The sequence below is a fragment of the Lolium rigidum genome, chromosome 6 (genome assembly GCF_022539505.1).
Source record: "Lolium rigidum isolate FL_2022 chromosome 6, APGP_CSIRO_Lrig_0.1, whole genome shotgun sequence".
Lineage (NCBI taxonomy): Eukaryota > Viridiplantae > Streptophyta > Magnoliopsida > Poales > Poaceae > Lolium > Lolium rigidum.
Window position 1 is genome coordinate 214,638,346 of NC_061513.1, and position 14,080 is coordinate 214,652,425.

Below are 14,080 nucleotides of genomic sequence, written 5' to 3' on the forward strand. Positions count from 1 at the left end.
CGTTTCAAACTATATTCAAAACGGTGGGCATGAAGATCTTTTTCATTTTAAAGATTTCAAGTTTGATATTTTTCCAAGATAGAACTTATTTTTCTGAAAATTTTGATATATTATTTGTATTTTTCTGAATTATAATGATTTAGTTATGATTTTTTTAAGATTAATGTCGTAAAATGGAAAATAGCTATGCCGACGGCTTTGCCGTCGGCACAGGCCTGACGCTGTTAGCTCGCCGTCACGGCGGAGAGGCTATGCCGACGGCCGAAACTGTGCCGACGGTTGCCGTCGGCACAGACCTTCATGTGCCGACGGTTTACCTGTGCCGACGGCTGACCTGCTGGCCTGGCCAGAACGAGTCCTGTGCCGACGGCCCCGATATTTTGCCGTCGGCACAGGATCTGGCCGTCGGCACCTTGACTGGTTCCCGTAGTGTAGGGGCAATCATGTCCAAAACCAAAGAAAAGTACCTTCCTAGATCATGCATTAATTTTCGTGCAAAAAACTCTACGGCTTATATCAAGCAACGGAGGGAGTAAAATATAATGATGTCAAGTAAATATATATGTCAAATCTAGCATCGCATTTCGGACAGGACACCTGACAAGTTATTTACAAATATCCTTGCAAAAAAAGATTACAGATGTGACAACAATCATGCCTCAAGCTGATCTAAAGGGTTCCATTTCAGGTACTCACTTTTTTTTGAAACTTTCAGTTACTCACTTGAAACAAACAAAGTTCATGTTTGTCCATTCGATGACCAATACCTAATGTAAGCAGATTCTATGTATGTTTACATCAATAAAGTTGAACAAACCACCTTCCAAATGTGATTAACCATGGGCTCATCATTTCATTGCACTCGGCATAGAGAAAAATGGCTTGAAAGTCAGCGTGAGACCAATTACTGCCACCATATTGAGCAATAAGTAAAGGATATGATCACCTGCATGCATATCGCATGATAAATCAAAGTTATGCATGCCCTGTTAATAGGTAACTGTTTCTTATTCAGCTTAAAGCAAAGCTTTCAATATAAATGCAATTAGCATGGGTTGGAAGAGCGATGTATTTACCTGGTAAGAACAACCCAGTTACATTCTTTTGAGACCACGAAAACCTGCAAAAAATGCTAGTTGGTTGGAGAGCACATTTACCGAAGCAAAAACCAAAAGGATTTCCTACTCACGGCAGAAAAGAAACACCATGCTTACAAAATTCCTGCTGCTGCTGGACCAACTGCTTTAAAGATTGACATCAGAGTCACGGAGATACCATTTGCAACACCCCTGTGTTCTTGTGTCTATACACATTTTCATCAGAGAAGTTAGATCATAGCAAAAATAAGTCAAAGAAAATGCTATCCGACATATATGTCAGTTGTACATACCACTGCGGTGTTCTGTAGAATGTTGCACGCAGTCGTAATCGTAGCCTGTTTCATTTCAGATGAAACATAAGAATATGTTCATGATAAAATTGTTTATTTCGACGGGGCCCAGTCAAAATCGGTTCCCCTATAGGACCGCTGTCGCCGTGCACTGACAAGGAAGTGCTTCTGACCGCACTACCAAAGACGGTGTTCTCCCAGTATGGTTCGAATCTCACTAAGGACGGCGACATCTTCCCCATGGTGGCACAAATCGTCGCCTCGGCCTCCTTGCCCTGCACTCACACATAAGAGGACTCTGCAAATGAAAGTGAGCAACCCCCGATATCGCTCTCCATCTCTGAACAATGCACACCAGGGGGTGGGGCAACTACTGGTCTGAACTACGTGACCCCGGGTAAGGCTAAGTCCCTCACAGAGGACGAGAAGAAGGAGATTGGCTGGCAAAGCCCGACCCCTGCGTCTGAGGAGGCGGAGAGACTTAGGGAAAAAGAAAGGAGAAGCAAGAGCAACGGCGATCGTCCTTCCAAAGTCCGCAGTCCTAGCTTGGCTGCGGTAGCCACGCACCTTGAGTTCTCCGATGATTCTGATATGGCCTCGAAGTTGGTGGGCGAACAACTGCAAGGCAGGCAAGTGATCCCGGAGCTGGCGGCGGCGGTGGCAAGGGCGCCAAGGAGTCATGCATCGCCGGTGGAGGCTTCTCGCAAGAGCGCCCGCGGACAAGGACTCACGGAAGGACCAATGCTGGAGCGCGCGATGCGTGCAGCGGCTGAGAAGGACCCAAGTAACTCCAAATCTATATCTTCCTTTGCTGTCTTGAAAGATTCTTCCTTGGACCTTTTACTTTCTGTTTCCAAGGACAATTGCGTTGTTTTCCCTTCGGCCGCTGGCACTCCCCTTGAGGTTTTGTCTTTGACCCGTGCAAAGGACCTGGCCCAAGCCGAATTGGCACTGGCCCGACATAAGATTGAGGCCCAATTAGCTAAGGAGAAAGAGATGGCAGAGGAGGGTGCGGCTCCCCCTGTACGAAGGGTTTGGTAGAGGGCCCGTGCAGGAGGCCCCGGTGACCAAGGGTCGAAGAGGTGCGAAGAAGGTGGTAATCCAGGGAACAAGACCACGAACCCGCCAAGCACGGGCCAAAGGACTGGTGTCCTAATGCGGTGCTTATTTTGGAACATCAGGGGGTTCGGCCGTCGGGGGCGCCGGACTCTGCTGAAGGAATACCTCCGCAATCATCATATTGATGTGGTTTGCATACAAGAGACCGTCAAACAAGACTTCACGGACCAGGAGCTCCGTACCTTAGAAGTTGGTGAAAAGTTCTTTTGGTGCTGGCTCCAGCAACATGCCGATCGGGTGGCATGTTGATGGGCTTCAGAGATAGCTGCTTTGAATTGGGCAGTATTGACATGGGGCAATATTTCTTTAGTGTCACGGTCTTATGGCGTGTGGGAAAGCTTAAGCTCGAGATCATGGGGATCTACGGGCCTGCGGATCACTCTTACTCTAGGGAGTTTCTATCTGAGATCAGTAGTAAGATGAACCGCTCGAATGAGCCCCTCATTATGGGTGGGGACTTCAATCTTATTCGGAGCGAAGAGGATAAGAATAATGGCAGAATCAACTGGGCTAGGCTTAATATGTTCAATGAGGCGATTAGTGATTGGGCTATCAGGGAGATACCTCGCACAGGGGTGAAATTCACCTGGAAAAACAAACAGCTTAATCCTGTGCGTAGTGTTCTTGATAGAGTTTTTATCTCGCCATTGCTAGAACCTAGGTTCCCTCTTTGCTCGGTTTTCGCGGAAACTAGCTTGGGTTCCGACCACACTCCCCTGATTCTTGATACCGGGGACGATAGTCCTATTAGAAGTAACCGTTTCTTTTTCGAGACCGGATGGTTTGAAACTGAGGGCTTCCACCGGTTGTTGTCCCAGGTGTGGGAGCGCCTGGGATCTCAGATTGGTGGTAGAGACATCTTGGACTGGTGGTAGGGTATGAGTGGTGGCCTACGTCAATATCTTAGGGGCTGGAGTAAGAATATTGGTAAGGAACAAAGACATCTCAAGCTATGCTATTGGGACAAATTAAGCAGCTAGATGAGGAAGCGGACTCGGAGGACCTCGAAGAAGAGGGCTGGGCCTTTCGATACCACCTTGAAGAACAACTCATTAATATTTACAAATTGGAAGAGGAATATTGGCGGCAGAGGGGCCGTGTGCGTTGGTCTTTGCAAGGGGATGCAAACACCGCTTATTTCCATGCCGTAGCCAACGGGCGTAGAAGGAAGTGTCTGATCTCCTCCCTTACGACGGACGCAGGGCCAATTTCTGACAAGCGATTGATTCAGGAGCATATCTACTCGTTTTATAGGGAGTTGTTGGGTCCGGACTCTATACGGCTTTGTGGTATTGCCCAGATTGCGTGGGTAGCTTCACCTCGGGTTTCCGCCGCTGAAAACCTGCACCTAGCGCTCACCTTTTCGGAGGAGTTAGATGATATTGTGAAAGAGATGAAAACTGACACTACCGGTTTCCCAGTTGCTTTTTTCCAACGCTGCTGACCTTTGGTAAAACACGGGGTTTTACACATCCTCAATGATTTCATCCTTGGGAGGATTGATATCGCTCGCCTTAACTTCGGCGTTCTCTCGCTAATCCGTAAAGTGTCGGAAGTTGATAGGATTACACAGTTCAGGCCAATAGCTCTCATAAACGTGATTTTCAAGATAGTATCCAAGGCATTCGCCTCAAAACTTGATCCCATTGCGCGTCGCGTCATCAGCCAGAACTATACTGCCTTCATTAAAGGAAGATTTATTCTCGATGGGGCTGTGGCCTTGGCAGGAAATTATACATGAGATGAAAAGCAAAAAGCTAGGGGGCATTTCGCTTAAACTTGATTTTGAAAAGGCATATGACAAGGTCAATTGGGAATTCCTGACTGAGGTTCTGCAGGCAAAGAGCTTCGATGGTGGCGCCGTTCATAGAATTCTTCAGCTGGTAACCGGTGGACAAACTGCTATCTCCATCAACGGGGAGGCTGGACCTTTCTTCCGCAATAAAAGGGGACTGCGGCAAGGAGACCCCCTCTCGCCTCTGCTCTTCAATTCCATGGCAGAAGCTTTGTCCATCATGCTATACAAAGCCTGCGAATCTGGCCACATATCTGGGGTAGTGCCGCATCTGGTACCCGGGAGTTTCCCACTTGCAATATGCCGACGACACTTTGATCCTTATTCAGTACGACGAGAGAAAAGTCATAAACCTAAAATTCCTTCTTATGTGCTTTGAAGATGTCCGGGCTTAATATTAATTATCACAAGAGCAAGGTGATTGTTATGGGTCAGTCTAATGAGATTCAGCATAGGGTGGCTGATATGCTCAATTGCAAGCTAGGGGATTTTCCTTTTGTGTATCCGGGTCTCCCCATCTCTGACCGCAAACTCACTTTGGATCAATGGATGTTTCTGGTGAGAAGATTAGGTCTAAAAATCAAAACGTGGTTGGGGAGATTCCTTTCCTCGGGAGGAAGGCTTATTCTCTCCAATTCTTGTCTTGCTAGTCTACCAATGTTTGCCATGGGTCTCTTCTTACTCCAGGATGGAGTTCACTCAAAATTCGACTCGCACCGTTCACGGTTCTTTTGGGAGGGCGCAGGGCCAAAGCGTAAATATCACTTAGTGAATTAGCCTGCGATCTGTCGACCTAACAGTGGTTTAGGTTTACTCAACTCCAAAAAAATGAACATCGCTCTTATGCTTAAATGGATATGGAAATTGTACCAGGGGACAATGCCCTATGGGCTCAGATTATTCGAGCCAAATACGCGACCGCGTCCGATATCTTCTCTAGCTTCGGAGTGGGGTGCTCACCGTTTTGGAAAAGTTTGCACAAAATCAAGCATTTTTTCAAGCTAGGGGCCAAACACATGGTGCGTGAAGGGAATCGTACTATGTTTTGGCTTGACTTTTGGGTGGGGCGGAGGCCTCTTAAAGACACCTTTCCCACCTTGTTCAGTATCTGCGACAACCAGCAGTGTCGCCTCGGCCTGTGCAGAGACCTCGGGGCTCCGCTTTCGTAGATCTTTTGACTTGGAGGCCCAAGAAGAATGGGCGAACTTGCAGCACATCCTTGAGGAGACCCATCTCTGTCCTGCGAAGATAAAATCTCCTGGAACCTCGATCCCACGGGTTGTTACTCGGTGTCGTCTATGTACAACAAACTTTCCGAGGGAGCGCCGGTAGCCCATGCTAGGGATGTTTGGGCTGCCAGACTCCCTCTTAAGATCCGTTTCTTTACTTGGCAACTTATTTTGGACCGTTTACCTTCCAGTCAACTCATTGCCTCGAGATTCAGCCCGGCGACTGGGCGCTGTGCTCTTTGTGATGCGCCAGAAGATGCCAATCATATTTTGTTTACTTGTTCCCTGGCCAGATTTATGTGGAGTGTGGTGAGACAGATTCTGGAATGTCGCTGGTCTCCCACCTCCTTTGCTCAGTTTTTTGCCATTGTCTCTAGTTTCTCGGGTCGTCCCCGTTGTATTATTTGGACTTTATTTGCGGCACAAAGTTGGGCGCTTTGAAATGTTCGCAACAAGCATGTTTTTGAATCTAGGATGATCTCCAAACCTGCTAATTTGCTTTATAAAACCATTGTTATCTTGCAGCTGTGGGCGCCCCTCGCAAAGCCCCAAGTCAAAACAAACCTTCTGGAGCTGACAAGGCAACTAAAACTTATGCACGCGGGAATGGTGGCAAGTAGCACTGGCGGGTCCTGGAGTTCGACGCTGTCCCCCTTCGCGCTGGTGGTTACTTTTGGATCATGGCCGGGACATCAATGTGTTATCTTATCTTATGTTAATCTGTTTGTTTGGCTAAGCTGTAACCCTCAGCATTGTAACCGTACTTTTTTAAACCTAAGGGCTTTATTAATTTAAAGTCAGGCACTAGCTTCTTTTTATCTATAAAAAAATTGTTTATTAAATCATTGTCCACTTACCTTGTTTTCTCTAAGGAGCATTTAGTTTTGTTTCATATCTACCAGTGATGCTCGAATATGGTTTATCCAAACACACCCAAAACTAACGCCCATGTTGGTTTTTTTTTTATTGAAATGAAGATATTATTGCTCTTCTAGCCTCAGTACCAACATGATCAACATGTTTATATGGGATTGTAACCGACATGAGAAGCGAGGTGTTTCGTTTTGGTACTGTATATTTTTCCAAACCCACCCATGAACAACCCTAATTTGTAATTGTGTCACTTTCATGGGCGCAAAAAATATAATACTAGTATCTTAACAATCTCGTCCCAGGTGGACTTACTGCAAAGATATTTTTCAGAAGCGAAGCTATGTTGACGAGTACTTTGAGCTCCATACCATGTAGATTGGCCATGAATGGATATGTTGCAATGACAAGTATAGATAATACCTGAAAAATCAAAATTGCAATTTGGTAGTGTACAACAGATTGACCATATTAAAGAAGCATCTCAACATAAAATGTTATTCTCACATACCGCTGCAGAGCGGAATGGTTTCATTAACCCAACATATTTGGCAAGGAATGGATAAATCAAAAGTTGATACACGAAAATGCCAAAACCTGTAAGATCAAACAAAGACGGTCATAAGGCATTCAAGTCTAGTTCTACATGTAATAGGCAAAGGGGCCATGCTACATATATTTTGATTCCATTCGTTTTTTGCTGACTATACATGTCTCTCTTGCACAATGAAAATAATATACGATTTGAACAAACATCACATACCCGAGATAGCTAGCACAGTACCAACATTCTGAGATGTAAAGCTTAGTCCGTGGTATTTTCTGCTGCTCACAGCCCATAGTGAAAATATCTGAAGTAGCAGTTTACATAATACATTAATATGTGAAGTTTCTTGAGTTTTAGTATAATTTATTGTTCTCCAATCGAAATACAAGATGGCTAAAGCACATTTTTATATTAAGATATTGCTGAAATTTTAGAGATACCTGAAAAAAGATTTACCTCATAATAAGCTGTATCATAGAGAGAAAATATACAATAGAGGATAATTGATGACATCAAATGCCAGTTCTTTAGCAAGCTCTTTGTAGATGCAAATCTCTCTGACCAAGATTGTTTAGGTTTCCCATCTAAGCTTGAATCAGGAACTTGTGCCTCCATTCCGTCAGAAGCTTCTACGTTGTTATAACGGTGCATGTGCAGAGTTTCCTTAAAAAATCATTCATTCAAGTTGGAACTCAAGGGAGAGAAAGAATCATAGGGAGATGAGTGGGCAAGGGGAATACCGGAAGCCAAATGCATGCAACACATGCTCCTGCTGCTAGAACGGATATGACAAAGCAAGGGAGGAAGTACGGAAATCTAAAAGTGGATGTAACTGAAGTGTTATCTTATAAGGTATAAATGATGCAAAATCTATATCATTAACGCGTTACAAGTAACAGCTTACCTTCCAAATATGGATTCCTGAGAGAATATATTGGGATACTTAATTGCAGGCTGATACATGATAGCGAATACACAATGTTAGTCAAGTGTACAAGATTAGTTACTCAAAAGGGAGGTTATGTTCAGCCTTTCAACCGAGATTCTGGTTATCACTTTGAACGGTTACATGCAATGCAAACTCAGCAAAATCTCGCTCAGAGTAACGCATTTCCGAACTTTCCCTTTTTTCCTTAAAGAGCCATGATATAAAAGTTTTTTTTGCTATTGGTCCAGTATTTCCTTTTTACAGCAACTAGATGATCTACAATTTCCAAGCTCTAAATCATGGCTTATACATATAACTGCTTAATGAGTTATTACACTAACAATAATTTATTGGACTAATATATGCAGCATCTTCTATTCTTCTCCATGCTCCCAGATGTAACTTACCATTACTTAGAGAATAGTAAAACGGAGTGCTAATTATCCAAGGGCATATATGTATTTCTACAACTACTGAAAGTTGACTGGTCCTGACCTGTGAAAGAAACCCTCCAATGGCTGTCCAGTATTTCCTTTTTACAGCAACTACATGATCTATAATTTTCAAGCTCTAAATCATGGCTTATACATATAACTGCTTAATGAGTTATTACACTAATAATTTATTGGACTAACATATGCAGTATCTTCTCCATGCTCCCAGATGTAACTTACCATTACTTAGAGAATAGTAAAACGGAGTGCTAATTATCCAAGGGCATATATGTATTTCTACAGCTCTACTGAAAGTGGACTGGTCCTGACCTGTGAAAGAAACCCTCCAATGGCTGGTCCAATAACAAAAGCTATTGCTCGCGAAGATGTAACCTACAGTAGAGTATCAAACACAAGTATATATCCACTAGTTTATGTAATATAAACTTTATAATATCCGTCCTTTCTTAAAAGTATGAACCGACAGCCAGAAGCACAAAACGAAAAGACAAACTATTCTTACAAGAGAAATTCCTAGAGCTTGGTGCTCTTTCCTGCAGACTTCTGAAGCATAGGCCTGGAGAATGCAGACACAACCATGAGATTTCAAAAACTAAGTAGCATTTTCTTAATTAATGGAAATCAAAGACACAATAAATAAATAACCTTGATTGGCCCTAATATACCGCAAAGTAACCCAAGTAGACCCCTAGTTACAATTGCCATCCAATAAGTCGTGCTAAGGCCGAAGAGGGCGTTAAATATGATCCTGATAGAAAAAAATTACAGTGGGATTAAATTAAATTAAATGGTGTACGGAATATGCTTTTTAGAGGTAACTGAATATGCCGTACACTGAGAGGATACTGATTACAATGCAGGGCTTCCTCCCATATTTGTCAGCAAACATGCCCCATGGCACAGCACTGATGGTTCTTGCAAGGAAATAAGTAGCCCCTTATTATGACATAGAGTATACAGTCAGTAACTACTAGTCGAAAATAACCATTCTCACTTGATGCTATGAAAGTCTACTACTCTGGCCAATGTACTGTAGACTTGTTTCTGTATTGTTTTAGTAATTGTCAAATGATGAGAAGGGACAATGCTCACCAACAAAACCAGCATAAAACCCAATGTCTTGTTCTTGCTTTGCGACTTTCAAGTCTCTGATCTGTTAGGTCATAACAGAAGTGACGATATAGTTAATTTCCATATGCTGTGTAAGGATTCATTAAACACTAATTCGATTAATATAATCAGGATAAATATTGGAATTATTACAACATCTCTGCATACCATGAAGTATAGATAGGGAAACAATGACTGGATAGGTAGCGCTGAAAAGACAAGAAACCAAGGTATTACTACCTCCATTTCAAGGAATAAGGCGCCCTCATTTTACGAGATTTTTATTTGACCAAGAATTACTTTAAATAGATAAAAATTGTTTGTATGAAATTAATATCATTAAAAAGTGCTTTTCAATACGAATCCAACAATACTATATACATATAATATAATTAAGATTTTGTTGCTCAACTTTTATGGTCAAAGTTCGTCTTGGAATACGCGTGCGCCTTATTCCTTGAAACGGAGGTAGTAGTTAGCAAGCGATATACTAAAGTACATCGTATATACATATGTCCATTTTCTGTAAGGTGAAAAAATTATCTAACTTCTGTATATAAATTAGAATAACCATGAAATAAATGCACACGAAAGCATGTTTGGGACAATTTCCTTTGAACTAAGAAATCTTAATATCATTTTGATATCAACATCCGGTGGCAACTGGAAGGCATCCGTAGTCCAATCCATTGGAACAGCAATTGTTTGCATAGTTAGTACTATTTTTTCTACAGTTGATGGAATGGGATAGTGGCGGAGCTAGAAGAGAAGACCTTCCCATGGCAGAACCAAGAGTCGCAAACAAAATGGAGTTGCACTTACTGGAGCAAAGGCAAACAACCCAGATGTAGAAGAAGTTGAGATATGGGATGCCGGTCTTGGCATTGTTGATCTCATCAAGCCTGCACCCGGGGCACCCTTCCTTGCAAAGCTTCATCCCACTCGCAGGGGGCAACAACAATGGAGGCACCACCACCACAGTCTCTTTTCTCGCGTCTACAGACAAGAAATGAGATGTGGATGAGCTTGGTCCGACGATACCTGATGAAAGCTGCCATAGAAATACAAATTTCTAACGAGGATATCAGATGGAACTATGATAGATAATCCCCCTGTCATGCGCATGCACAAACATACTGAAGAGAAAGGCTACAGCTATCTCATTCTCAGTACAAGATATAAAACCTCAGAGTAGGTCTTCATATTAATCAGAATATGACAAAGATATTTATACAGGATGGATATCAACAACAACCTACTGTCCAGCTATGCTCCACACCATACGACTAGAGAAAATAACATGCACATGATCGACTTTGAAGTGTTGAAACTGAACTAGTATGCACATAAAACTAGTCAGGTTGAACCATGTTATAAAAGTGCAGAGTATAGAAACCAGTTCTCACAGTAAAAGAAAGATAAAGGACAGAAATAATGTTCTCACAGTACAATGATGATGAACTCGTCACGAGGTGAAGCACGTCGATTCGACGTTGTCCCAGAGAAAAAATACACCCCGACTATGCCTCGGGCCACTTCGCGTCTTCCCTCAGAGATTGGACACCTCTCCGGCGATCGTGGCAAGACGAACGACGGACTAAGGCTTGGGGAGGTGCAGCACATCAAATCAAGAGTATTTCTACGGAGCAGCGTCACCACCGCGGTCCCGACGTTTTTGCTCAAAGAGGATTGTTGGACACACGTGGGAAGTGGTGTTTCGGTCATTTACGAGAGGAACGCACCTTACACTTGAACTAATCGGCGAATGAGATGCTGGAGAAGCGGATCATCTCCATGGCCGTCGGCCGAACGTTGATGAAGAAGTCAAGGTCACCTTATGCTCTCACCACTGCAACGTGCAGTCGTGCTCCACTGCGCAAGAATCTTAGCGATGGAGTCGCACGAGCTGCTCAAATTTCGGATCAGAGCCGCCCATCTCTGGTCGCGCTGAAGGAATTTGTCTTCCTTTCGTCGACCGCTGACCTGAAGGCGGAGCCCTTTCAAACCTCGTCCCCTATCCCTGGACCGATAAGATCAACTCGATCCATCAGTCGCCCTAAAACCCAGCGATCTAAATCGCCTATGCAGCACGTTAAAACTTAATTTCGTGTGCAGCGTAGGCACGTCCTTTACCGGATGTGACAAATTGTAGAGCGAGGAGATCAGCGAAAAAATACCCTTTACCATGCGCTGGGAATTACAGCGCGCTGCGCCGGCTCAAACAACATACAAACAAGAATATAGAATCAACAAGATCAAATAAATGGAAATAATCTTCAATAAATTGTCTAGTTACAAGGGAAGCAAATACAACAAACTTGTTCATGAACAAATACAACAAATTGTATTTTAAAAATACAACAAGCATACAAACATGTAGATAAACATGTTCCACCACTCCTCGGTGAGATCAAATTGAAGCCAATCATGCGCTTCATTGTTCCGAATCGAATGTTAGGAGGCAATGAAACGCCACTGTCTCTCTCTTGTCTTCTCTTTACTTGCACGGAAACCCCCTTCAAGTCAAAATAGGAGTAATCTACATCTTTGCCATGATCATCCTCTATGATCATGTTATGCATAATGACGCAAGCGTTCATTATGTACCACTCTTGGTTCCAAAATGTGGCCGGTCCTCTCACAATAGCAAATAGGGTTGCAAAATCCCAAATGATCTCTCCACATCTATCCTAGCCACCGCTTGTGTACCTGTGGATTTGCAAACCGGCTTCACAAATGTTTACCACCTTGAGTATATGTCGTCAGCAAGATAGTAGCCATATTGGTATTTGTGGCCATTTGCTTCAAACTCCACCTGTGGACCTTCACACAGTTCAATCCTTGTCATAAGTGGTGGTCTTTGAAGAACGTTGAGGTCATTGCACGGCCCGGGCATTCTAAAGAATGCATGCCAAATCCAAGTCTCATTATCGACCACGGCTTCAAGGATTATAGTTGAATCCTTTTTGTGCCCTTTGAATTATCCATGCCATGCCGGAGGACAATTCTTCCAAATCCAGTGCATACAATCAATTGAGCCAAACATACCTGGAAAGCCTCGAGCCTTGTTCACCTCCAAAAACCTAGTTGCGTCTTCGGCATTGGGGGCTCTCAAAAGTATGTGGAATCGAACATTCGCACAATTGCTACAGCAACCGCTTGACACACATGATAGCTTGTCTCTCACCCATAGCCAAATGGTCATCAACTAAATCCACCGAAATACCGTAAGCCAACATGCGCAAGGAGGCAGTCACCTTGTGGTAGGTGTTATGCCCAAGTTCTTCGGCGGCATTCCTACTTTGCTCAAAAAAACCGATCATACTTAGTCACCTCCGCGGAAATGCGCTTTAACAATTCGATGCTCATCCGAAAACACCAACGATAGTAGTTCTCGAAAAATGTCATATTTTCGTTGAAATACATCCACATCAACTTGTTGTGGCCTTCGATCTGTTCCCTCCACAACTTCCGTCTACCATAAACCAGCCACCGTGCTTCGGCTTTTTCTTGGCTTGCAGTGCCAATAGCATTGAGATGTTCTATTCTTACTCAATATCAATCATAGGACAAGCTCAGAAATTCAATTCGGCTCCCGGGTGCGTATGCACCCTCTACCAAAAAATCATATTTTGAAATGTCGATAAATTTTAACAAATTTTTTTACATGTACATCTTCATAATATATGTTCGTTCGTCAAGTTTCACGAAAAACCAATATTTTTTGTGGTCTATATAAAAAAAAAGAAAACTTATCTTGTGAAAAGCATTATTTTTAGCACTGAGTTTTGTCTTTTTTACACACGTCACATGATAAGTCGATTTTTTATGAAACAACTTTCTAAGCGTGTAGCACGAGAAGATTTACATGTGAATTTTTTGTTTCAATTTTTTTGAAATTCAAAATATGTGTAAGATGCATTTCAAAATAGAGGGAGCATATGCTCCCATGTTCCAAAACACCACTCCCGGACAAGCTCATCTACAAAACATGTAAAAATAATTGAATACCTATTCAATGAGCTGTCGGCGGTGAAACATACCTTGCGGCCATTTCGTCGAGCACCTTCGGTGTGCCATGTTGCGGCTTGACTTGAGGAGGACATCGTCGTCATCAACCGACTTGTGGTGCGGAATCGGCGAACCGGGCGGCAGCCGTTAGCTCGAATACTGCAGCAGGGGCGGCAGGCAAACTGGGTGGAGGCGCGTCGGCGCTGGATCTACATCGGGAGGGAGAGCGCTGCATGGGACGAATTGGCGCTGCAGTGGCGCGGCAGCGCCGGAGTGGGTGAGATGGTTTGGGGAGGGCGACACCGTGGGCACTGGTGATTTTTCCGAGCGGCGGTTGGCTCTTCGCATCCTACTCCAAGCGATGCAGCGATTGGATGCACCAAATATGGCGTTTTGGCTAGGGCAAAATAAAGCGCGCCCAATTTTTTTTACAGCCCCCTTGTTTGCAGCGACTGTTGGACCGTGGAAAACCGCGAGCGGCGCGCTATATCGACAATTTTTACAGCGCATGCGCGATATAGCGCGACGGCTGGAGTTGATAGTGGGCATTCGCCGTTGATTACTTTTGCACATATGATCAAGATGAGCAGGCGATGCTACTAGCCTACGGCATCTCCAACGAGGCG

The 14,080-nt window shown here is 43.7% G+C and overlaps 1 protein-coding gene across 1 annotated transcript; it reads right to left on the reverse strand.

Annotated features, from left to right (window-relative positions):
- Window positions 1-848: 848 nt before the first annotated feature.
- LOC124663739 (probable peptide/nitrate transporter At3g43790) lies at window positions 849-10,380 on the reverse strand. The gene is made up of 17 exons (XM_047201412.1): window positions 10,266-10,380; window positions 9,612-9,652; window positions 9,426-9,486; window positions 9,167-9,269; window positions 8,979-9,081; window positions 8,836-8,889; window positions 8,643-8,705; window positions 7,855-7,904; window positions 7,691-7,766; window positions 7,407-7,613; window positions 7,167-7,254; window positions 6,915-7,000; window positions 6,719-6,826; window positions 1,391-1,435; window positions 1,215-1,303; window positions 1,077-1,120; window positions 849-946 (listed from the first exon to the last, which is right to left on the reverse strand). The coding sequence occupies exons 1-17, from the start codon at window positions 10,378-10,380 to the stop codon at window positions 849-851; spliced, it is 1,431 nt and encodes a 476-aa protein (XP_047057368.1).
- Between the last annotated feature and the right edge of the window lie 3,700 nt (window positions 10,381-14,080).

Coding starts and splice junctions, on each gene's coding strand:
- LOC124663739 (XM_047201412.1), bottom strand. CDS start 10,380: ATGAAGCTTTGCAAGGAAGGGTGCCCCGGGTGCAGGCTTGATGAGATC. Junction 9,653..10,265: donor GGTTGTTTGCCTTTGCTCCA/GTAAGTGCAACT, acceptor TTGTCTTTTCAG/CGCTACCTATCCAGTCATTG. Junction 7,614..7,690: donor TTGCATGCATTTGGCTTCCG/GTATTCCCCTTG, acceptor TGATTTTTTAAG/GAAACTCTGCACATGCACCG.